A 26,141-nucleotide genomic window follows, 5' to 3' on the forward strand; every position below is an offset into this window, starting at 1 on the left:
CATAATATATACATTGAACAGGTTTAATATTTTCATATGTTCCAGCTTTTACATGTAATAGAGAATGGTATGTCATTGAAAATGTGTTTTTCAAACTATTCCTTCAAAAGCTTTGAGACAATAGAGTCATAAAAACTAGCATTTCAATGTGCTATAGGTGAAGCATCTTAATTCTTTTTAGTTTGTTTGATTTTCTTGTTGCCACCCTCAATATCCACACATTTCTCTTGGCACAATAACTTAAAAGTCCAGTGTGTAAGATTTAGGTGAAAGGATCTATTGGCAGAAATTATATGTAGAATAATCCTCATGATGTTTTCACTAGTTTGTTTCATCTAACATCTTTACCCCAGAAAAGGCCCTTTATATTTAAATACTTTATATTTACATCGAGGGGGTCCTCTTTACGGAGGCTGCCATGTTTTTAACATCAGTCCACACTGGACAAACTAAAACCTTTTAGTTTTTATGACAACTGAAGCTTCCACAGGTTCTTTTTCATGTTTGGAAGGAGAGAGTGAGGTGAGGGGTGTTCAGCTGCAACATGCACTTTCAACACTAGATGAAATGATGTAGATCACTAAATTCTACACACTGAACCTTTAAGTGTAAATAAAATGGACGCATGATTTGGGGATCATTTCCTGAGTGTTTATTGAGCTCTGAGCAACATGTAAATACTTCAGGGCTGACCACTGAGCAGGCAGCCCAGGATGACTGGAGGGTGCAGAGACATCAGAGTGAGCCGGGCTACAGTTCAGTGTGTAGCAGGACTTTGGCTTTCTTCATGTTTTCGGCCACTGTTGAAAAAGAGAGAACAAATAAGAATAAAGGCCACGGCTGTCTTTCTTTAATGGAATGACTTATAAGTAAAGGCTACACAAGCTGTTGTTTTCTCTTCAGGGCGCTCAGATCACTTTCTGACGTCTACTGCACAGAGTATGAAAAGGTTTTGTTTTATGATTTTGTGTTGGATCAAACTGAATAATGGCACCAGCTATACAGACATGTCTTGGAAGCAGAGCTGCAGTTATTCTTAGGCACAGAGGCAGATATGCACATACATGAGTCAAAATGTTGGATATGAGATCAATACTTAATTTCTTTAATCTATGTTCCGAGGGCAATGTTGATTACCTCTGCTAAGGAAGTTGTTTTAATCCCTGTCTGTTTGTTTGAAAGATTACGGATTTAACGGATACCTCAAAACTCAATGGAAGGATCTGATGTGGCTCAAAGATGAACCTCTTAAATGTTTGTGATTCTGATCATTGAAAGATTTCTCAGAGAATAATCTTATATTATTCATCTTCCTCATGGGAAAAATTGGCATGTTTAGAGAACTCATTTTATGTGTGTGTACAATTTGGTGCAGATCCAAGTAGATAATCTGGGTCTAGTGAATTAAAATGTGGTTTCAAAAATGGACTATGGGGCCTTGTATTTAGTGCCATTCTAGTTTCATGAGATTTCAGGATCTTGATAATTGAAATAATCTAAAGCTTAAAACCACCTCCTTCCTCGATTCTGAGTTGAACTTAACTCTTCTCTTAAATTGGACAAATGAATGTGTTGAAAATGACGTTGTATTTCATCAAGTATTTTCAAATATTTGATTTAAATAGCTGGAGAACTGTAACTATAAAAATGATCCCACCTGCTCAACTGCTGAAACCTGAAACCTGTTAAAGTCTCTCGCTAGGAATAAATAAAGTTTGTAATTTCTGTCAAAGTATGGAGGAAGTTAGATGATGGTTTAAAACAGTAGAGTTTCAGCCTCTCGTCACACTAATGACTGGTAAGGATAAGTAGTTCTTCCTCCTTCCTCCCCCAAAGTGTCATTGGATGCTCACTCACATAATTCCATTTCAGCAGGCCCGTATGTGTAGAGGCGGTTATTGTACTTTCCTACAATATTTCTGCGCACAGTCATGGACGGATCTGCACAAAGACACACACACACACACACACACACACACACACACAGGTTGCTGAGGAGAGTGGTTATATGAGTGTCAGAGCTGTTTTGGCTGTTGCTGTTCTTTAGTTTAGTTAGCTGCTCTTGTTTCTGTGACTGTCTTTAAAAGCATTATGAAATTATGAAGCTGACAAAGTGGGAGAGGGAACAGTGAAAGAGACAGTGATGACATGTATATCTGGTTATAAGTCTCACAGCTAAAACAGTGGTGAGTGAGAACAGAACATTAGGTACCAGTTCTCCCACACCATCATTTAGAACACTGCACATGCTGAGTCTGTCAGCAGTTCACAATATCCATGTGATCAAACATGATAAAATCCTTATTCTGCTAAAGAAGAGGAAAAACTAGTCTAAAATATTTGACTGTGCAAAAGAAATACATAAAATCTGCCTTGGGCCAAAACCCAGCAAACGTTCAAATATACACATATTTAATTTGAGCACAGATGATACGAGAATAATACCAGAAATTCCAAATATTTATCAGATATAAAAGAAAAATCTCATTAAAACATGAAGGATTATCAGAGGGATCACATACTGTCAAATAATTAAAAAAGCTTTGTAAAAATGTGAATATTTACCAACAAAGAGTATTCTAGGAACATAGTAGCCATCAGGTGCCATGTTCTGGTCCTCAGTCTCCTCCTGTAAAAAAACAAATACAAACAGCAGCAGTTGGTCTGTAGTGCATATAAAGTATTAAGTGGAGAATTATAGACACTATTCTTCTTTGTGCATGATTTTAACCATTAATTGTGTCTAATATTGTTGATGTCTTGAGTGCTGTTGTTTCTCTATTAGCTGTATACTGTAATCCAGTGTAGAAGAGTTTCTCCATATGTAATAGATCTCTATTTACCACCAAGTTGAGCATGATGAAATCTGCTTTGGCCATTTTCTGGATGGACTTTTCAGCTGCGAACACTTTCTTCAGGGCTGCCAAGATAATTCTTTTTAGTTTCATTACAACAGCATAGAAACATTAAAAACATGTCTTTAAAGTAGTCATGACGAAATGTTCTAAAGAGATCATTCCCCAAAGTGATCTTCAAAAAGGAGCATGTGTGCAAGCAGGGACTGTAAATACAGCAGGGCATTTGGGGGTTTCACTGGTTATCAATGACAGAATATCAATGTTAGTTTTATTGTCAGAAGTTGCTTGAGTGTAAAATGTTCTGATCTTTTACTCAAACCTGTCACATGTCAAAAGTGAAAGCCAGACTCTCTTCTGCGAGTGGTGTTGTTTAGGTGTGTTTTCAGATCTACAGGTGGAGACTTCCACAGAGTCTTTACTGAACATCAAGGAAACCGGCTGAGTGATTTATGAATAGAATTTGTGACAATTTCAGTTTCCATTCAGCAGGTATTGAAGAATGTGTCTGTTTTGTTCCCTGTGAAGACCAAGCCCAAGTGTGGATTAGACAGCCAAGCCTATTACATTCAGGCACTCTTAATGAGGCGGAGTTACTGCAGTACCTTGACTATGCGGGCATTCAATTCGATGATGGATGACCATCAACGGCTTCTTACTGTGAGAACAAAACCACAGAGTCACAACGTCATCACACATTCCTAAATCCTGAGAGTAAGCAGGATGACGACAGAAATACATAGAGAATTTGCTGTAGGGGACAGAAACACGGTTATATTCCTGATGAGGAGCACATAGTGCTGTATTCTAACCTCAGTGTGAACCTCTGAGCCATCTAATCATCCTCATGGATGCATGGGTTTGATAATTATGCTTAAAATATACCCCAGTACACAGAATTCATATTCATGGTATAGTGTTTACAACAACATTTACATACAGGCTATGTAAGAGGCATCTTACAATATGAATTTTCATTTCAGGCTCATAAAATCTATCAATGAATCATCTAAAGCATCTATAATTAGAGCAGTGTTTCTATCTCTTTCTGTGGGGTGATATTAATTCATATGCATTGCCATCTGCCACAAACGCAGCAGTTTCCCATTTGTATTCTGCTCTCACACAAGAAAGAAACACTCAAGGTTGCAGTCTTACCTGCTGACCATATTCAACAGGCCCTCTTCATAATCTTTCACCCAGGTAATATTTTTCCCCCATCCTGCAGGGGGGGGGGGGGGGGGGGGGCGAAATTGTGATGTGATGAATTTTGTTGGCTAATAATTCTTATAAAGGACTTGAATAAATGAGCCCACCTCTTGATAGGGACTGAGTTTTCACCACTTCCTTTTTTTTCTTCGCCCCAGCACTGGCACAGATGCTAAAGAGCAAAGCGAGCACAAACCAGCGAAGCATCGCTTCTTATCTTTTGAGAGACCTGCAGTGACAGTCGGACAGATAGATGAGACAGGAGTGGAATTCAGTGAGACGTTTATATGGAAGGCATTTTGATTTGTTGTGTTTAACCACTACGATCACTGGATTGGCGAACAGCACACCTCACTCACCAAACGAGCTTGATAAGGCTCAGATTCAAAAGACTGTATGTACAGAGGCTATTCTGGCAAAGCAGTTAAGAAATAAACATTGTCTTCATATAAAATCTTCACCATTAATTATTATCAAGACTTCAGCTGGTATCATGTTATAAAAATATTTTTGTGAGCTGGAATTCCATGTATGTTAATCACATGTTTTTGGTATGAAAGTAAATCCATTTGTATTTTATCATTAGCGACTGACACAATACATCGTTGCAGGAAAAAAATCTCCTAGAATCTCTTTTTTATACAAAAAGTATTTTATATGACTGGGTGTCTTACCTTTGCAGCAACAAGCAACATGCATCTGCACCTATCCACACCTATGTTTTCTCTTTTGTCCGTGGTTTCTTTCAGCTGAACTCACCAAACAGGTAAATCAAAGTCTTTCAGCACAGATGACTATCACTCACTGAAATATGCACACGTAGTTACACTGACAGACACTAAATGTTGGCAATAATTAAACAGCAGCTTTTTCACAAGGGGCCTCAAGGAGTCTCTCACAGGGAAAAAAAATAAATAAGAATCATAATTCCACTGTGACACTTCAATTTCATTCAAGCCATTATCCTCTTGTGAACAATGATCAGACGATTGAATGTTATAGAGAGGGAATGTAGAAAGAGTATACGTCTTGTATTAAACTTATCCGTGAGGTTGCACACTGCTGCGTGTCTCGCACGGAATCACAAACACTATATAACTCACTTTCTGTAGCCTCAACAAATGGATCACTGATATCCTCTGAGGAGTTCAGAGGAATATACAGCACAAAAGTTATAGCTATACTAAACTCATGTGAGGATACAAAACAATGATACAAGTGCACATACTGTACATGTATCCACAGACGTGCTACCAAACAGAGATAATACTATATATACAGTTTATATATATATAATATTAAATCTGTTTATTATACATCGTGCTACAATGTTGCACTATGTATGTAATGAACATGCACTGTTAGCATGCTCTGTGGAGACTGTGCTTGTTTGTATGAAGTAAGTACTAATATTATGTATGTTATCTATCTATCGATCGATCTATCTATCTATCTATCTATCTATCTATCTATCTATCTATCTATCTATCTATCTATCTATCTATCTTTGTCTCTCTATCTATCTATGTATCTGTCTGCCTGTCTATTTCTCTCTCTCTCTCTCTCTATCCATCCATCCATCTCTCCCTCCCTCTATCCATCCAATCTGTCTATCTATCTATCTATCTATGTCTCCCTCTCTCTCTCTATCTATGTATCTGTCTCTCTCTCTCTCTATCTATGTATCTGTCTGTCTCTCTCTCTCTCTCTCTCTCTATCTATCACTACTTTGTTAGCCGTTGCTGTGGTCACAGGCAGCTCTTAGCAACCGTAAACCCTGTGCGCATGCGCACTCTTCAGCACTGATGCACTGTGGGATTGCAGAGTATTGACATAGCAACCAGGCGCAGGAGCCGACAGAGTGTTTCATCCCGGGTGACTTTTAGCTGCCTCGTCTCTGCTCTAATCGCCCAGAGTTGTTTTCCGCCGGTGTGATGAACGCGGCGGTGGTGAAAAAGACCCAGGACACGCTGGGTAAAGTCATAAAGAAGCCGCCTCTCACGGAGAAACTGCTCAGCAAGCCTCCGTTTCGATACCTGCACGACATCTTCAGTGAGGTGAGGCTAATCTCCTAATGCTACGAAGAGTTAGCCCCCCGACCTTTCCCTTGCTAACACTGGGAGCATATGTTGTCTATGTTTACATTCGTTTATAAAAGCTTACTCCAACGGGACGTGTGCCACATAACACGGATAAACCAGCCAGTTAGCTAATACCAAAGTTAGCACGAACCAAGCTAACCAAGTAGGTTGCATTGAACTTGACTGCAACGTTAGTTCCTCCGCAGCCTTTTCAGGTTCTGTGTCGTAGCACCAATACTGTAGAACCAGAAGTCAAACCACCACGACCAGCCAAACAATGAATTACTGACGATAACCAGCAGCACACCGTGAGCTCGTCTATTAAGTGAAAGATGTAGGTTAGCCAGTTAGCTAGCCATCTTAAAGGCGTCGTCCAGTTGCCAGGTGAGACCGGGGTGCCCCCGCACGGATGTCAACAAAGCAGTTTTGATCCACTGTGGTTAGCTTAGGAGGAAGCGACGGTGGCTGCTGCGTTGGCTACATGTGTCTGTTTCTCCGAACCAGTCACGTTGAGATCACAGATGCTGAGCAGCTTATCTCTGCTGTTTGATTAAGATCTTGTCTTACTAGCTGTATATAAACAACATCGTGTTACCCTGCATTTATACTGAGTGCGGTGTTTAAAGTTGCTTTCAAAATAAGTTAAGATACACCCACATATATGATTGAACCACTCATATATCTGAGGTTCGTCTCTGTTACTTGGGAAAGGGTTGAGAGGCTCAGTGAAGAACTCCACAGTAAAACTTCTGATTCTTAGTCAGTTATGAATTATCATCACCCTCTCCACCTTTTTCATATTTCACTGTAGGTTCATGTTTATTTTGAATGAAGCATGTCGACACGTGTGACTCCTTTCCTCTGATGATCACTGTGTTAACTGAATTATCATTGTAGGTAATTCAAGAATATACTGCAGATCTGTATAATTTAGGCCAACATTCATAGAATGAGCTTTTAAGTGACTAAACATGAATATCTCTTATTCAAGTTTCCTTCAATATTGGCACCATACTTACACTAATTCACCAGTAAGGTTGAATGCTACTCCGCAGAAGTTTAAATTGATGTTTATCAAGATAACACGGTTATTGCTATCTTGCATTAAAAAAACACGAGTTCTGCACACTGGGCAATTCATTCCCCAATTTAGGACTAATTCATTTGCCACTTAATCACTGATGCTGGCTTATGGTGGTGTACAGTATGTATTTGTAAGTTTTAGTTATATGAAACTTAATAATTTAGTGTGAAACCTTTATTTCTCAACACAGGTCATCAGGGCCACTGGTTTTATGAAAGGCTTGTATGGAGAGAATGAAATGAAGTCAGACAACGTTAAGGTAAGTTGACTATACTCACTTGGTTTTGGCCACTTGCCACACAAAATTGATATCACTGTTAGGTAACAGTGTTCTCGTATTCTTTTGTCGCAGTTTAACGTCCCCAATCAGCAGCCTTGCGTAGGAGATCACTTGTGCATTACATGGGACACTCTAAGGGCGCCTGTGTGTGTTTGTAACCCTACACACTGGCTGGGTAACACACTGAGTGAGAGGATCTGGCAGGACATGGCTGTGAGGGCCTGTAAAGGTGTTAGAACTCAAGTCTGCTGTTTGAGAGCTGACTCCCCATAAATACTACATACAAAGGTGCTTGGTTTGGAGGGAAAAGTCTTAGATAAATGTTACTGTTCAAAACTAGAGGCCTTACTAGTTACTATTGATTATGACATGGTAACTCCAGTTTCCAGAAAATTTTTCTCAGTTTCGAAAAAGGCTATAGATGATAAACAGGTAGGTTGTACATTTAGGTTGAAAGACAAATTAAACCAGCTTAATGTAAACATGCTGTACTTCAAGCTTCTTTAAGGTCATTGTTGGCTTCAGTGGAGCACACAAGCTAAAAAGTGCCTCAGGTTTTTGCAATGCACTTCAAAAAGGTTTAGCCAAAAAATATGTATGGCAAGTATTTGGTGAAAAACCATGAAGTAACTAGGAAATTCATTTTTCAATCAATCCTTTTTTGCTGAATCTTATGTCACAATTGTCAAGCCTGCAGAAATAGAACTATACTTTAGCCTCTGTGAGAGAGTGAAATGGCCCTACTTTGGAAAATAAATCCTCAGAAGATAAAAACTATATATGAAGTAACAAAGAGCACTGTTGCACCTCTACAATAATACTGTTCTTAAAATGTATGATCTATAACTTATTATTAACATCCACTCATGATTTAAACGAATATTTTATGTTAACTTTTATTTTGATTTATTGTCCATGCCCCTGTGTAAGAGCCTTTTGGATAGAAATGTCCTCAAGGGAACACTGCGAAGACTTACCATCTATTATAAGTGACGGGTCAAGTGGCTGCATCAGCTTCTAGTCCTTATGTTACATAGTTGGCAGGTTGTTCAGATACAGGAGGCTCATAGACGAGACACACAGCTTAGCCTGAATGTTAATGTTAATATTAATGTTAGGAGCTTATTATCCATGTTGTGGAAGAAATATCGTTGTCTTTTCCACAGTTCAGGGCAGATATCTATATAGTACAAAGCAAGCCCAACAGGGTTGGTTCCTGTTATGAATCCAGGCTTTCTGTTTCCTCCTTCCTGCTGCCTTACAAAACACCAAATGTTCATCATTGTTACCGATTGAGATTGAAGATTATACCTTAAATTGCTGGATCTCATGTTCATAAATCTTATTGATATTTAACACTTTCATCACAAAAAGACACCTTGCAAAATATAGCTACATATATCACATAAGTAGCCTGGTCATAAAATGAGATCAAGTGTGCCCACAGATTGTGATTGTTGGGTCAGTCATAGTAAGAAATTTGGTGTGAGGTCAGATTGGATTAAATTGCACATATGTTGCTGTCCAGCAAATATGCACAACTATACCTGATATGTAGAATTGTAGGATGTTGGAGTAAATTGTGTTGATTGTTTGTATCTCATGGATTTTAATTACCCTGAGCTGTGTGAAAATGACTTCCATTAGAGTTCTTACACTTTCATAGCCATATCCTCTCTTGTGTCTCTCCTGTGCACTCTTTTTATCACAACTTATTTTTATCTTCTAGGATAAAGACTCCAAGATAGCCTTCCTTCAGAAAGCCATAGATGTCGTGATGCTGGTGAGTGGCGAGGCCCTGGCAGCAAAGCCAGCACGCATTGTGGCTGGTCACGAACCTGAGAAAACCAATGAGCTGCTGCAGGTTATCGCCAAGTGCTGCCTCAACAAGGTCTGTCTTCTCATAAGATTTAACACACACACACACATACACACAAACACACCCACACACAAGCTGACAATGAAATTAAAACACACATTCTCTCTCCAGTTCTTCAAACTTCAAAAAATTCACTGTGTGTTATTTTTCACATCAAAATATTATATTCCTGGCAAAACTGTGTAGATTGCCGTATTTTGATAGCATGTCATGTAGAAAACTCGTAGCAGTGTAAATGTGTTTCTGTGATGTGCAGTTAGCTCTGAAAGCTCATGAATGTGCTCATGTAACGTGTAAACAGAGTCAGATAAGGCAGCTGTGGATGTACATGCTACATGCCTGCTGATAAATCCAGTAAAAATAGGCAAAATACTGTTTGCAGAGCTTTGAAATGATATATATATAGATATAGATATAGATATATATTTCTAATTGCTGCAGAGTCGTACAATGATGCATATGCACTATTAAACTCTATTGTTGGGCCACTCATATTGTTTTCCTTAACAACACTTCAGAAGGGGAGATGCTTTCTGACCTGACTTGCAGACATTCATCTGCATGTTACATGACTGTTCTTTTACATTGTAAAACAACCAACAGTAATTGTTACTCTTTAATATTGTCGCTGTATTAAATGGAATTGCTTCCTTCAATAACAATGTGTAGATGCCAAGTGATGATGCAGTGAAGCGAGTACTCGGTGGAGAGAAGGTGGACTTGAAGACTAAAGCCAGCACCTCTAGGTCCCAGGACAAGGAGAATAGGGAAGAACGTGAACGTCACGTAGATAGAGAGGTGAGAGTCATCAGCTCCACTCAAAAGCTGCTTTCAGACATGTAATAAACTGTAGAAAATCAGTTGCTGTGGATATTCTCCAGAGTTTCTCCTGTCATCCCCCTGTATTCTCACATGGGCTCTTAATGAGCTCTTAATGAGCCCATGTGAGAATACAGAATGAAAAAAATATCAGGATGAAATCTGTCATGTATCTTTCATACATGTAGAAGCCACTGACAAACATGTCAGCTTCGGAAGACAATGAGATTTGAGAGGGCCGACCAGTGAAGATGTGCTGTAAACAAAAATACATGATCTATGTAGCGTAATGTATTCATCATGTCCTGTGTCCTGCCTGCTGCACCACCCTCACCTCAACTCTCTGTGTTGTTGTGAACCCATCTGAGCAGAGAATTTCCTGCTGTGATTTTCATATGTGAAAGGCAATCTCCAGAGAAAATTGTGCATGCCTGAAAACAGCTCAAGTGTGGCATGTCAACATAATGCTCAGTCATACGTATGGCCTGATATGTATTTTCAATGTTAACATTTGCTAGCTGCAGACTTGTTTTAAAAACAAACTAATACAGTCTGTCCAGCATGTGGCCTTGATTAACAATAAATCCTCACCCAATATTTTGATATCATTTATTTCAGGAAAAGAAAAAGATTTCAAAGCACAAGGGTAGCGGGGAACATAAGGACCCAGACCAGCCCAAAGAGCAGGAGAGTCAACAAAGAGATGGGGAAAAGGAGCACCACACAGACAGGGACCGCAAACATCACCGCAGCGAACAGGAACACGGCAAAGAACGTGACAAAGACAAGAGCCGAGACCGGGAGCGAGACAAGGACAGGGACAAAGGACGAGTTAAAGACAGGGACAAGGCGAAGGACAGAGAGAGGGATCAAGAAAAGGAAAAGGAGAGGGGGAAAGAGCGAGAAAAGACAAAGGAGAGGGATTCCCATAGAGATTTGGAAAGAGACAAGGAAAAACGAAGAGACAAAGAGCGGGAGAAAGAGAGGGAACGACACAAAGAGAAGGAAGAGAACAACAAAAGTGTGAATGGCGATAACAAGGTACAGCTCTTAAATCCACACATATTTTACATGTTGGCAATATAAGAGATTATTTACATTTAATGTGTTGTTTGTGCTTAGGCTAGAGAATCAGAGGAAACAACGAGCCCAGAAGAGCCCAGCAAAACAGCCAAACCCGTACCAGCTGTAAGTTCTTACCTCTGCCCTGAAGTACACACTTTTACATTTACACTTTATATGATGACATTGAGATTTGATTTGGTTTTCTCCTCTCAAATCATGCTATGAATTCTGTATGTAAATAAAGAATTAAGAATCAGAGTCAGTCTTAGAATTTATGTTTACATCGTTGAAAACAAAAAAAATTATATTCTAATGTAGTGCCTTTTGTTCATCCAAGGAGCCAACCCCAGCTGAAGAGGTATTTAATCCTGCAGAAACAATCAATAGAAAATTAGACTTGCATACTTGTAGTCATTTAGTGTTAAAATGCCTTGGGGTGGCTGGTTGCTTGGTCTAGTGCTAATATGGGCTTTAGTACATAAGACAAGAGGTGTTGTTCCCTCTCACTAACTGTGTAATGAATAAGTGTCACGTAGATAACGCTGTGTTCTTTGCTGTGTACAGCCTGCAGAAGTTGAAAACCAGGTAAGAGCTAACTCTATTTCAATGGTTCAATAACACTTCTCTTTTCAGGAAATTATGCATGAAGCAACTAGTTTGACTCCAGCCAGCACTCTGTCAGACCTATTAATAACTATAAATGATGTGAAGCGCCCTGTGTGTTTTAGCTCAACAAGTCGGCAGTACAATATCTGACTTCACTAACTTGTTCTTTCAGGCGTTTTTGGGCAATATTGGTTAGGTAGCATAGAGCAATGCTTTAGTATTAAGTTAAATATAAATCCAGTGTGTTTCATACATGGAGATTATGATATGCTGTGTGTGTAAAAAGTATAGGTTTGATATTGATAATATTAATTGATAAAAAATAGCATTCCTATATATTGTAATTACAACATATAGCTCCATTTCCAGCTTTATGTTGTTACTGTTTTGTGATGGTTTAGTATTCTGTTTATTTTTCTACAATATACTTTTGCTCTGGAGCACCTGTCTGCCTAACTCTATTTCAGTTCAATTTCGGTATTTATTTGATTGAGGTCTCTGCAGATGGTTTAATTTCAGGTGTTAAGGCTTTCAGTGCTTCCAGTCCCTTCTCTGTGCCTCAGTCCAGCCACATTCTGTCATTTTCTTTTCTCTTTTGTTTTCCCTGCTAGAATGTTGCTACGTGCTGCAACCTGACTTTGCTCTTCTTTCTTTACAACTTTTAATCTTTGCAAATTTTGCCTAAAAGCACTATGGCATACCTCAGTGTACCTTCAACGTAACTAAAGAAAATGATGAGTGATCATATTAAGTGTAATAGAGAAGACGTGTGTCCTTACTCTTATTATTCTCAAGTTGTGTCTTTCTCTTGCTTGTCTTTGGTCCTCTTAGTCCAACAGTCCAACAAGAATACCCCGGCCTTCATCTGCTAAAGGGCAGAGGCGGAGACCTAAAATTGGAGATCAAGGTAACCTCCCAAACTCAAACTTGCACCCTATTTTTATCCCCTACAGCAACATGGTATATCTCACTTACTTAATAGAGATGTTTAATATAATGACTCCTCTTTAATTGCTGACAGAAATAAATTATAGTACAAAAGTTTTTGTTGCAAATAGATTTTTTTACTCTTCATTTCTTTAATAAAACACTAACTATTTCACTCAGAGGGAGTGACTCATGGTGACGCAATACAAATTTTAAGTATCGGAAACAAAGAAAGGCAATATAATAAAGAAGCATTTTACACTTCCTACAAATACGACAGGGATATACAACCTTTTAATTCACCTGTATTTCATACTACACACAGCATAATTACAGAGCACTCTAACTTTCATTGTTGTATCTTAATGGACTCCTTGTTTTTCTCTTTGTTGTCAACAGATGAATCTGACAGTGAGGGAGGTAAGTGTTCGCTGTCTGTCTCTCCCAGCTACATGCAAACATGAGCAAATAAAGGTTTTTCATCATCTACTCAAGAATGTGTACTGGTTAACTCTGTGCACTTGATCAAAATGATAGGATTGTCATGGTAAACTGCAATAACCGAGGGCACTACTGGCACTGATCTATCTTATGATTAAATAAATAACCCACACAACGTTTTGTAATGACTTCTAATCAACTGACCACAGTTATGACTTTCAGTGCCCTGAAAACCCACTATCAGCTTTGTTAGCTACCTAATCTGATCTGGTATAATCTAAAAGAAACCATCAAAGAAATGTTTTCCTTAAAAAGTCAGAACTCTCGGTTTGTAGAAATTCTATAAAATTCAGCGTTAAGTCCAAATGGATAAAAAAAAATTATAATTCCATTAATCAGGCTTCATCTCATTCAGAATTCTGGAGAGAAATAAGCACATTTTGCCAACTTAAAAAAAACAAGAGGAACCACAACAGAGTTCACAACAGAGCGAATGACAGAAACAAGGGAAGGTCAGGGTAAGATACACAGCACGACAGGTAGCAGCTGTTCATTAGAGCGACTTCTCTAAGAGCAACTGAAAGCTAATGAAAAAATAACTGAGAAAACTTTACAATAATTTATTCATTACCTGCTCAGATGTTAGAGTTACTTGAGACCAGGCTAAAAAACATCTCTTCAAATCTGTTTCACCTCTGATGTAGACAGAAGTGAATGTGCCCCGTCTCACCAAACCCAACAGTCATTTCACATGATGCTAAGAACAGCTGTACATCATGACATTCAGATGTGTAGTTAAAACTACTGAGAGTCAGCAAAGACAAGATCTCTCAGGGGGTTTAAGGGAGATTTCAACGCATATGAAGGACAGCACAGAATTTTGGATGAGTTGAAAGTCATTGCAGAGAAGTGAAGAACTTTTTGTTGGGGGAGCTTTTTTAGAGTGGTAGCATTTAAGACAAAGAAAAAGGAAATTGTTGCGAGGGTGTGCACTGAAGTATCAGTATTCACTATGCTATGATTAGATTTAATCCTTGCTATTCTATACTGAGCTGTGACTGTTTCCTTGTATAGACGGAGATGCTCAGTTAACCCAGAGACCTGTTCCTCAGGAAAATGGAGACGCTGCAGGCTCCTCTGTGCCATCTGACACAGCTTCCAGGTCTGTACAGTCGTCAACACCTTCAATCACATAGCAAACTGTTCGCTGAGGTTGTTGCAATTGTTGTACGGAGCAGAGGTAGTGAGGGCACAAATGCAAACATGCAGGCAGGTGCTTTTAAAGTGAGGTTAGTAGAAGGTGATAATAACACAAATTTGCAGATAGGTTCCAGGAACTGGCTAAACATCAGTTCAAAAAGAACATGGAGAACTGGACCATTTGGCATGTGACTCTGGGGAAAAGGGCTCGTATTTATGCAGGAGAGGTAATGAGGGTAATTGGAATACATGTGAAGTTGAACAGAGATATAGGAAAGGAGACGTGATTGAAACAGGGAAGAAAGATAAGGCCATCTGGTGCCGTCAGTCATGCTGCTGTGATGCGTCAGTCATGCTGTTTCAACTAATTATAGTAATCAAGTAATTTAAGAGGGTTTAATTAGAGTATTATTTGATTTCATTCTTATACATTGCTTTATTTATTTTTTTCGTTATTGAAAATTGTTTTTGCTTTGCTTTTGAAACAAATCCAGGATCAATTCCAGTAGATTTCACAGTTGAATAATTGACCTTAATTTGGATAATTGTGAATGTTCTGTTCTGTTGTTTTTTGGGGCAGCTGTGTTATTCCAGTTTTACTGTTTTAATACTGTGAAGGTTTATTGTTCTAAGTAATCTTCCAAAGATTGTTATCCCCAAATCAGAAGAACTCAGTGGAGCTGTCGTATAAGGAGACATGTGGCAAATCTCACAGAAAATGTGTCTTGTAAAAGCCACCTTGTTAAACGAAACAAAAACTTCTTGTTTATATGCTGACATGTTTACTTTTAAAATTGTTAGTTGAAGAGTTTAACAATGTGTACAATCCTTTAATCCTGCAACAACAGACGAATAGCACGGCCCAGCAGTGCTCGCCCAGCACCTCCTCGAGTCAGGAGACAGGAAAGTCACCCTGATGTGACCTCAGCTGAGAGGTGACTTTACTACACACACTCACTAATGTCATAATTATATTTTTTACTGGAAAAGACGAATGCCCCCTCTTCTTTGTGAATACATTCACAGTTTGAATACAGGTCCTGTTCCTGCCATTGGGACAGATTTATCACTAAAGCAGCCTTCAGACATGCACTTAACTCTGGAGACACTTTCTCTGAAGGAGGTGCGTGTGTGAAAGCAAATGTCTAAGTGAAAGCCTCCGTATTTTCTGTGGACTTACTACACCCCCATGTATCAAGTTTGCAGAAAATCGGGAGAATCCAATGTGTGAACACAGCAGGAGTTGGGTTGACTGCGAGCAATTGGGGGGGTCGATTACGCCTCTAACACCTGACAGACGCAAAAATGAAAAAAAGAAAACAGATATCTCTGGGGGGAAAAGGGGTGTCATACATGCAGACGACATCCATAAAGATGTCTTGAGAGTTTGTGGTGATGAGAGCTGACAACGGTGTGTTGTAAAGAAAATCGCGTGATCTCCGAAGCAGAATTATTACATTACTTCCTGCCTCTGTCTGCTGCACCCGGCTGCACCACCTCTCACATGAAGAATGCAGTGGATTTGTTGCTGTGATGAACGTGTCTGTGCAGAGATTGTTAAACCAAATAGAGTCAACAACTGGGTGTGATGTCTAATAATGGAACAGGTGGAGCAAGTCTAACCAGTGACATGTGTCTCCCATACAGTCCATACCTCATACTTCATTAAGAAATAAGTGATGCTCTTTGTCTTTCTTCCAGACTGTCCAGTGCCAAGCCTTCAGCACCTGTCATCATGGATGGGAAGAAGCTCTCTGAGGATGAGGAGGATGAAGATGAACAATTTGTCGTTGAGGAGGTGGTCCCTCCACCCTTAAACGCTACTGAGATGGAGGTGGTGAGTAACTTGAAAAGGAATTTCTTTTAATATTGAGGAGAAACAATAATCTGGGACTTATTTACCCTTTTATTTTCTATTACAGGATCCTACGCAGGAACTAGACAGTGAAGAGAAACACGGTACGATCAAATTTCCTTTTAGCTCCCACATTTTGAAAGGAGCATTGATGCCCTCTGATTTCTCTCCCACCTGTGGTTTGAGGAAATACATCTTTCACATCTCCTCTCATTGTTTCTGTCGTTCTAGGTGGTCTTGTGAAAAAGATAATCGAGACCAAGAAAGACTATGAATTGTCACCATCCTCCCCCAAATCTAAAGAGCAGGTATGTGCTGTTATAGTAGTGGTTTTACCTCATCTCCACAAGAGGGCAGTATTAGTCTAGTTCTGTTGTGTTCCTCCCTCCCAATCAGTTCTCCCAACCACTCGTTCCAGAAAGTTAGGGTTTGCATTCTGATCATAGTAAAATGCCCACTGCAGCACTGGTTATTATCAACAGAAAGATACAAATAAATGGAGTGTAGAGGTGTAATTGCACTGACTTGAAATCACAAAAAAATATTCCCCTTCACTGAAGCTGAAGGGCTGATAACCAGCCAAGCAAGTATGGCCCCTCACAGACCACACACTACTGATACACACATCAAGATGTCTGGCACAAAATGAGCTTGTTTTCTGGGTTTGCTCAATATCATAGGTATGCTATGTTGCGTGAGAGTTTTTCTTCTCTGCTCTGTATAGTGTGAGGATATCTGCCATCTTAGCAGGGAACTTAAGAACAATCCTGTAGACTGTTGTGGACTACTGAAAACTGTTGCTGCACAACCATCTTTTTCTGTCTTTCATATTTTCCGTCTTGCCATATATGTCTTTGATTAAAAGGAGTCAGGGGTCAGGTGTTCTAGTAAGACTTTCCTTCTCGTCTCCTCTCGCTTCATGTTAGACATGATAAACAGGCTTTTTTAAGGTGACACATTGCCGCGGCTCTTGTGTTTCCCTTTGTCAGCTTATTTATCAGCCAGAAAGCCGTGCTCCTTCATCGTTATTTAGAGTGTGAATCAGTGTGAAACTTACAGTTTGGTCTGTCGTCCATGGTGTGAGGTGGTGTACACTGTCTGCTTTGGGTGGTCCTCTCCACTGAAGCATACTCTCCCTGCATCCCTTCCTAGCTGACCACCCTGACTCTAATGGATGCACTGTTTTGGACTGTCACTCATGCACAAAGGCCCCTGATCCATCCCCTCCCAACTGTGGCCTCAGACATCATCCCTCATAACTCACACCTGACATTGTCTCAGTCTGGCCACTAGTTAGCTAAAATAGCTTGGCAGTAATTTTTAGGCCTTAGATTTGACCAGCTTTACATGCATGTGTTAAATATAGCTCTAACATTCGGCACACATACATGGTCCAACCCAACATGCATACGTTGACACACACCAGAAAAATACCCTTCTTTGTGCAACATGATCGTAGCCTTGTAGAGTTTATTCTAATTTTCTTAATGCAGCCTCCTCAGCTTTCAGCGGTTCCAAACCTTCATTCCAGGGTATCCTGTACGGTCTGCAGGGGCAGCTTAGAGCAGGTACATCTGCACATAGGACCAGTTCCAGTCCACCCCTCCATCATTATTGGCCTTGCCTCGTCAGCTGTATAAAGAACTATAATGACTTCCTTCCTGACATGAAAGGGTGGAGAGGTCAGCTTAATGGAGTCAGGTTTTTTTCTCGTAATTACGGTAAAACACGCAGGGACAAAAATGTAAATATTGAGCTTCCTCATTCTGTGTGGTATGTCAGGTTTGAAATTTCAGCTGCCGCAATTCATTTTGTGAAGCTCTGATATTTGTCATAACTTTGTTTCTGAATTAGTTACAATCCCCCTTCCATTAATATTCCTGTAAGCCTGTAGTTATTTCCTCTAGTAATTTCTGAGCTTTGGTATTTCTATCCTGCACTGATGTAAATATAGGGAATACTTACACAATCAAATGACATGTTTTGCTCTCTCCTGCCACTGTGTGTGTGCGACCACGGACTTTGCTGTATATTTATGGGGACGACCTTTCTTGCGACCCTTCAGCGGCATTGTATATTATTCCAAGATACTTCTCTTCTTATTTAGACAGAATCTGCCCCTTGCAGCAGCTGCGTTTTCATAAGAATTTTTGTGTACTCTTTTCCCCCCTTTTCTTTACCCCCATCAAATTAGCCTTGATGAAGGTTTGTAATGTATAAATAAACCCTGTGGCATACAAATGGACGGCTGTTGAGTGAGAGGCATGGAGGAGAAGGGCCAGAATACTCTCTGCAGAATTGTCAAGAAAATAAATACTTCTCTTTCCAGACCTGCGTCTTCATAAACATCCAGCGTTTTTTGTGGAAACTTTAGGAAATGACCTTGTGCCATTCCATTAGTTGTATTACTTTTGTACAGGTCATATTGACTTGTCAGGAATTTGGCCAGGTTTATGATGAGTACCTACCTGAAGCAGCCACAGTCAGTTATCAGGACAGACCTCAAATGTGACAGCGTGTTTTAGCCATGATCAGAAGCCATTTAAATTTGCCTTTTCCCTCCCTGAATGTTTGAATGGTAAACTGTTTTATTGAAACATAGTTTTCCATTGTCTGTTATTAAAGTCATAAGTCCCTAAGGAATTTTCCCCCCACTTCACCCCCGCAGCCCAGGGGGGTGATCTCAGTCGTCTCCCCAAGGAGCTACAGTGACCTTGCAACAACATCCTGTAACCTCACTGGCTGTAGGCTTTTCCTCCTCACCTCACTGACCGCAAGCTATTTTTATGATGTAGCTCAACTCCTATGAAAAATGGCGAGGAAGCTCATAAACAAACGTTGGCAGCTGATTCTCGTCCCATGCTCGGCTCGCTGGCTCACATCTCAGATCCGCCTGAAGAACACGCTGTTAAAATCATCAAGGTGTGTGTCAGTGTCTCCAAATGAGCATCAGTAGCCAAGAGAATTGTTCCCAGAAACTCCAGTGCTGTTATATGAGCTCTTCAGTGATCTGTCACATAGTTGCAGGCGGTGATGTGAAATCAATTCACTCACATTACAGATAAAGATCAATGGATTCTGCAGCTTGTTTTGCATGTGCCACCAAAGCACCATAACTTTAACTTAACCTTATGTTGATTAATCTTTATGTATGGTCTAAGCAGCTCTAATTAGAGTTTATATATATAATGTCTGTCATCCTCTTGGCCCAACCAAAGTGCAGCTGAGAAATGAGCAGCAATGTGTGAGTCTTGTTGCCTTCTATTTGAAGCGGATTTCTGATTATTAGCTATACAGCTAGTGTGTACATTTTTGTTTTTCTAGTTAATGATACCCCAGAGGTTGCTCCATCACACTGACAGGTCCTGTGCTTGCAAACCATTTTTCTTGTCAGAGGAAACTTTGAAGAATGTTTTTTCTCTTGTGCCAGAAAATCCCTCTAAGTCGCCCATAAAGCACACTTTTGCACGTATTTCAATTAAGCTGATTAGACCTGTGATGACATTGTAGGATACCTCGCAGTGTTATAATATGTCCATGTTGTCCCTCTTTTGAAGCAGCAGTTTTTAATTAATGTTAGAGATTGAACTCAAACATTTAGCCTTCCAACAACAAAAGAAATGCTAATGAAATCAAGATTAAATGACTAATTAATTCACTTTCACGATGTACAAGATGATACTGAGGGTATGTAACTAGTCCACCTGTCCTTTCGAACATCAGACAGAGGCTCTGTCTTCTCCATTGCCTGGAGCTTTCATCACGTCTGAGATAATGGGAAAACCTGCTCCCCTTCCTCCCCTCTCACCTCCTACTCCTCTACGGTCACCACATCTAAATATTGTTCTGTGATCGGGGTGAGAAAAAGGAAAACTAGGAGCACACGGGTCTCGTAGACCCCGACAGGGACCTCCATAAAGCAGTGATTTATATCCTCCCGAACAGAGTGCACACGAACCAGGGGTCATGTTTTTGCGCCAAGTTTTTTATTTTCCAACAGAGAAGGAGAAAGGGGGGTGAGGTAGCAAGAGGACGGCAAATAGAATGAAGCTGCGGGTCGTGTCTGGGCTATGCAGAGAAAACCGCAGCCAGGCAGGCCGAATGAGCCGTAGAGTGTTTGTGTAGCTGCAGGGTTCACAGCGCCCAGTGGAAGCCACCCACCTTGTAAGGGGGACCGCCGGGCCAAGGCATTTCAACCCTCACACTCTTGAGCCACCACAAATGGGTAACGGAGAGTGCGGCTGTCAGAAATTTGTGCTTGCTTACTGAAAAGAAACGATAGCACACAATGTCGTTTGATTGCCATTTCTTCAGTGTGGTCTGGTCGAGTGAAGCTGCCTTTTAAAATTGTAATCACTCAGCTGTTTGGTTTGTTTTAAGAGATGGCTTGATAAGGAAAATCCGATATGCACCTACCCATGTAGACTGTGTGACAGAGTGTGTGTTTTGAAGCGGAAGCTGTCATTAGTTCACACACTGTCGCCAGTCTGATTCCTGCTGCCTCATGAAGGCAGGGTCTCCCATCTGTGGAGCCAAATGGCATAAAGAGTTGAACTTGAAGGGATGAATAAGTGTAGTAGTTGTTACTCAATACTGTAGTAAAATAACCTCACTGCCACAGCCTGTTACTAAAATAAACAAGACTTTAAGACCAAGAGTGCGGGCGAGGGCTGTGTGTGTGTGTCCACTGTATGCTTCACCTGATCCTTGGCTTGGTGTTTGTGTGTGTGGCTTTATGGTTGCAATACTGAGTGCTTTCGCTTTGCACACACACACATACACACACACAGACACACTCACACGCATACACTCAGGCCTTGCCAAGCCCAGCTGAGCAAACATCATTGGGTTTTCTCCCTGCCAAGGGAGGTCCTTCCCTGATACCTTCCCCTCCTTTTTGCCATCAAGGGACCGAGTGTAATTGGGCTATAGCAGCCCCCCACATACACACCCGACTGCACACCGTACACTGGGAGCCTTCACCAGCCAGCCAACCAGTCCCCCCAACTTTGGCCAACACAATTCCGGCACACGTTTGATCTTTATATATACAGCTAGGTTGGTAGAATTCCTGCTTAACATTTTTAGCCTTGAAATCCTAAACCACTAAATACAGCCCCGTGCTTCAGTCGCTGGCAAAGGTAGGATTCCTAAAGAGGGTTTATTATGTTTTGGTCTAGGGACACACAAGTGATTTTTGTGTGTGTTCTTACGTCTGTTTGATACATTGCGGAGTGAGATTATATAAAAACTTTTTAGAGTTTCTTACTTGCTAGTAAAATCAAACAAGGGTTTCCTCTTCCTCGAATACCAACATGCACGCTCCTAGAATTGTATTTGATGTTTACATGCTTTGTAAGTTGTAAGTATTCTAACATTGCACCCATCATCAAATAAATAAATAAATAAATAATTAGAATTAAAAAAAAAAAAAGGCACAGAAGTAATGACGTCTGATCTACTGAGCAGGCCACATGGCTTTCATAGCACTGCCATACAAGCCAGTAGCCAGTCAGATTTACTTTTAGCCTCTCTCAACGTTACTGTGATTAATAGGCTGAAATACTTGATCACACCAAGGTAAAATTGAAGTTATTGTCTTCATTACAACAACCAGTCTTACAGAGCTCATATGTGATGGTTAAACTGCTCCGTGGCTCAAAAAATGTAACTGAATTAAATACATTTTTATTATAATTTATTCTTCTTCTAGTCATGGATTTTATTATTTTTCCTGTGAAGCACTTTGTCACTCTGTTTAGATAAGTGCTATACAAAAGCAGTTATTATTATTAGCGTTATTATAATTATTATTATTATCATCATACCACCCTCACTTCCAGAACTGGGTGTTTGAAGCAGCACGGAAGAAAGAGCGGGACGTGGTGACGAAGGAGATAGAGCGGCTGCGCTCATCCATCCAGACGGTGTGCCGTAGCTCCCTGCCTTTGGGTAAGATCATGGACTACATCCAGGAGGACATGGACGCCATGCAGGCTGAACTGAATACTTGGCGACAGGAGAACAAGGAGCATGCACAGGCCTTGGTGCAGGAGCAGAAGTGGGTTGACACATGCACAACATGCTTTAAGTAATGTTGTTGAAAAAAAAAATGTATTTCCAGGACTGGTATTTATACAGATTCTCCTGCTAGGGTCATGTTTACTGATTGATGTACTTCCTCTGCAGTGGTGCCTTCCAAAAATAATACTGATACTGTCTTGCAAAGAAGAGAGAAACTCCGTCACAAGTTACATGTTTAATCAATCAATCAGACTTTATTTATATGACACTTTTGATGGATGGTCAAAATGTTATACGACTATTGCGCAATGAGCACGCTGCAAATAACACTGCACACAACAAGTTAGAGATTTCTTGTGTTGTGATGAGAAGTGTATAAAAATGTTGGTTCATTATGAAACTGCTGGGACAAATTATGTGATGGCGGGCTGCCACAGTCTAGATAATTCTTTTAAGATACTTTATCTTAAAATGAAAAAGATGAGCAACTCTGAGCTGGCTGGTGTCCTGTCAACAACAACCTAGTGTTATTTGCTGCTCACTTTCAACTCCTTTTCAGGTAATACATGTAGACGATTAATGATGTCCTCCTTGTTTGTGCGTGTGTGTGTTTGTACGTGCTGCAGAGTGACAGACCGTGCCGTGGAGCCTCTTAAAGCAGACCTAGCTGAGCTGGAGCAGCTTATCAAGGACCAGCAGGACAAGATTTGTGCTGTAAAGTCCAACATACTGAAGAATGAAGAGAAGATCCAAAAGATGGTGACAGGAATGAATGCCTCTTCCAGAACCTGAACGTCACTAACTTCTATAAATGCACTGACAACTTGTATAGGTACGAACAGTTTACCCTTCAGAATCATGGCGAGAACATTTTTCTTGAAGGTTAATGTGGGATGGGACCAAACACTGCACTTTTATGTTTTTGTTGATGATGGACCCAAACACATTCCAACACAACCAGGGTGGGAAAGAAACGTACTTACTGTTGGTAAATAAAAACACCGTGCGTTGGTTTAGAGGTCTGACTCTATTCTAACATATGATTAAATGGAAAAGGTGGGTGGTAAAGTCGGAGGTTTACCAGCTGCTTATCATAGAATAAATAAATGATCTTCCTGCTCCAAACCCTAACTTTTCCCCCTGTTCTGAAATGGTGCCTTTCTGGAATGAGCCAGTGCACAGCTTATGACAGTTAGAATAGATAGTTGTTTTTAATGCTTGATTTTACCACACTTTCAAATAACATTAGATTTAAAGTGTATTTCCTTCTTATTCTTTCATTGCTGAGTAAAAATATGGAACACCTCACACTATTCATCTGGTTGAAAACAGGAGGAAAATGAATTTTCTCTTTCTTTCATATAGATTCATATTTTTATGTGGATGGTTCTATGTGTCTTAGTTGACTGATGTGGTTGTAACATGACTGTGGTACCGTCCTTGTTTTTTTTTCTATCTCCCATTGTTTACCACAACCTCTCAAACTCTTCATGTTGTAGAAAACAATACTGATGGTTCACTTGTTATTTCATTCACTCTTCCACTTGTTAAGCACCATGGCACTTTGATGATGAGTGGGATCAGAAGAGGAACCTTTGAGGAATTTTTTAGAAAAATCCTTTTGGCAGCACAGCCAAATTAAATTAAATTAATTCCTCTCACACTTATAAAGATCTTATAACTCACAACACAGCCAAGACAAGACATAGGACATTAAAAGTAAAGATCTATCTTTGCAGTGATAGCCACCATGATGGATGGCCCTCCGCTTGATTTGTACCATAGAATTTGCCAAACTCATCCATTTTTGGGATGAACACAATGTTTGGTTATATGGCAAATTTTTGTGTGAACTCTGGAACTCTTATGAATAAAAAAAATCATATTTTACCTTCTCTTTCTTTAAGAGATGTACTTTACACATACGTGTCTAATATAAAAATATATATGAAGCAATACTCGGCTGATAACAGCAGTGAGAGATTGGAGTGTAGAGATGTCAGACTGAAAGTAACCACTGTCCCAGTTTTCCTCAAATACCCAACTTGACAATAGTCATATTTCCATGTGTGAATGAAATAAAGATGTTTCCATACATTGTGGCCTATCTCACCCTGAATGAAAATGCAGTTTATAGTTAAAATGCAAATTTTACATTGTTGATACTTCCTTATATGCTGTTGCTACCTCTGTTAGTTCTGCTACAGAATTGCCTCCCAGAGAAAAAACTTGTCGAGATGCTCTGATGAATGTAATTATGTCCCTCCCCATAATGACCAGCGATAGCTACATGTTTTTTTTTCTTTAGCTATGAAGTGATGATCTGACAGCTCTCAGAGAGTGGGGATTCAATTTTCACTGTCCCACCATTTAAACATACAACACATCTGTGCTAAGAACATGAAGTGTTCTGTGATGTTTCTGATCTCATAGTTTATTATATAGTTTAAGGTAAAAAAACCAAAACTATTTGTAATTGGAAAGTACAAACCCTATTTTGACAAATCTGGAAAATAAATAAAGCCATAAATGTTGCATAGAACAGACTGGTTTGAAATCTAAGAAACTTCTAAAGAGCAAATTTTGTCATAAATAGTTTTTGCCAAGTATTTTTTACAATAAAACAAAAAGATTAAAGCTAAACTAATATCTTAAAAAAGGGAAAATCTGGATTTCTTCAGCGGGGAAATATCTTCATCAGTGCTATTTATTTGAGAGCTATTCATGCTAAGGATTCAACATTCAAAATATACAATCATTTAGTTTCATATCAGTATTATATTTTTAGTCCGCCAAAAATAAATGAGAACATTTACCTCCTAGAAAATCAAATTTGCAAATCCTAAAACTCCTGGAAAAGTGAGAATCTGCTTGTCCATGCTATTTGAAAGGACCATTTTCACTGCACACTTTTTGTATCATATGCTTGGTTTCTCTTTAAACTGTAAATTATGTATATGTGGAGACTGTATCATAGTTCAGATAAATATATAATTTTGTAGTGGAGTGAAATAAATAGTTACATTGCAACATGTTTTTTTTGTCTTCTCTTGTTCTCCAGTTGAAAGTGATGAGTGTTGCTGAGGGTAGTTAGAAAAGCTTTATAGACTTAAGGTTAAGTTCACTTTATAATACAAACTTAATGTGAGGTCTGGATTGCTTGAGTTACATTATGAGTGAAATGATAAATGGCCCCGCTTTGCCATTTTGACAAGTTCATGTAATATCCTCGTGGCGTCTGGTACGGCCAAGTCACACTCTCAAGGAGACCTGTTTCTTTTGAAGCCCGCTCTCCACCTCTGACAGAAGTAAAACATTTCACTTCCTTTTTCAGCCCCTCAAGCAACATTAGCGGCAACTTTTCTCTGGCAAACCATGAAACAGCTGCAACACACACAAAACATATTAGGAGTCCCCTTCTACAGCTATTAGGCAAAGATTTGGAGGGAGCGTTTGTGATGCAAGCTGGGAGATTTAGTTGTGTGGACACCTGCTTCCAGCAAAGACTCTGGCCTCAGTCTCAGCAGGTGAAGTGACTTAAGACCTGACTGCCTCTTCACTGTTCAAAAAGCTGCAGTGGCTTTTAATTCTCACAATAGTTGGTGCTGCTAATGATGAGTGACTATAGCTTTTACTCTGCAGTTAAACCCTAATCCTCACATGAGGCCAAACTGAAAGGTTTTAATCTTGAAAATGAACTGCACTTCAGAAACAGTCAAATAATAATCTGACTGCATTCTGCATTAATTAAAAGGTTTAATCTTAGCATTGCGGTCTGTGGGCTGAACTGCATATTCTCAGTTTAAGTCTGGCTGC

At 39.7% G+C, this 26,141-nt stretch overlaps 2 protein-coding genes across 4 annotated transcripts; one reads left to right on the forward strand and one right to left on the reverse strand.

The window, feature by feature from the left end:
• Positions 1–637: 637 nt before the first annotated feature.
• agr1 (anterior gradient 1) lies at positions 638–4,875 on the reverse strand. Its single transcript, XM_020089875.2, has 8 exons — positions 4,739–4,875; positions 4,172–4,293; positions 4,014–4,077; positions 3,461–3,513; positions 2,844–2,920; positions 2,566–2,629; positions 1,858–1,941; positions 638–800 (listed from the first exon to the last, which is right to left on the reverse strand). The coding sequence occupies exons 2-8, from the start codon at positions 4,269–4,271 to the stop codon at positions 751–753; spliced, it is 492 nt and encodes a 163-aa protein (XP_019945434.1). The 5' UTR covers positions 4,272–4,293; positions 4,739–4,875; the 3' UTR covers positions 638–750.
• A 987-nt stretch (positions 4,876–5,862) lies between these two features.
• Positions 5,863–25,359, forward strand: traf3ip1 (TNF receptor-associated factor 3 interacting protein 1). Of its 3 annotated transcripts, XM_069533065.1 has the most exons (17): positions 5,866–6,121; positions 7,420–7,488; positions 9,239–9,400; positions 10,058–10,186; positions 10,826–11,248; positions 11,330–11,395; positions 11,610–11,630; positions 11,837–11,857; positions 12,710–12,785; positions 13,205–13,225; positions 14,321–14,408; positions 15,295–15,381; positions 16,148–16,283; positions 16,369–16,405; positions 16,533–16,609; positions 22,145–22,362; positions 22,952–25,359. In XM_069533065.1, the coding sequence occupies exons 1-17, from the start codon at positions 5,999–6,001 to the stop codon at positions 23,115–23,117; spliced, it is 1,920 nt and encodes a 639-aa protein (XP_069389166.1). In that variant the 5' UTR covers positions 5,866–5,998; the 3' UTR covers positions 23,118–25,359. The 3 variants fall into 3 exon arrangements, with proteins under 3 accessions (XP_019945136.2, XP_069389166.1, XP_019945137.2); XM_020089577.2 differs by lacking the exon at positions 11,610–11,630 and having other exon boundaries at positions 5,863–6,121; XM_020089578.2 differs by lacking the exons at positions 11,610–11,630; positions 11,837–11,857.
• The last annotated feature ends 782 nt before the right edge of the window (positions 25,360–26,141 follow it).

Source organism: Paralichthys olivaceus, chromosome 10 (assembly GCF_024713975.1).
Source record: "Paralichthys olivaceus isolate ysfri-2021 chromosome 10, ASM2471397v2, whole genome shotgun sequence".
NCBI lineage: Eukaryota > Metazoa > Chordata > Actinopteri > Pleuronectiformes > Paralichthyidae > Paralichthys > Paralichthys olivaceus.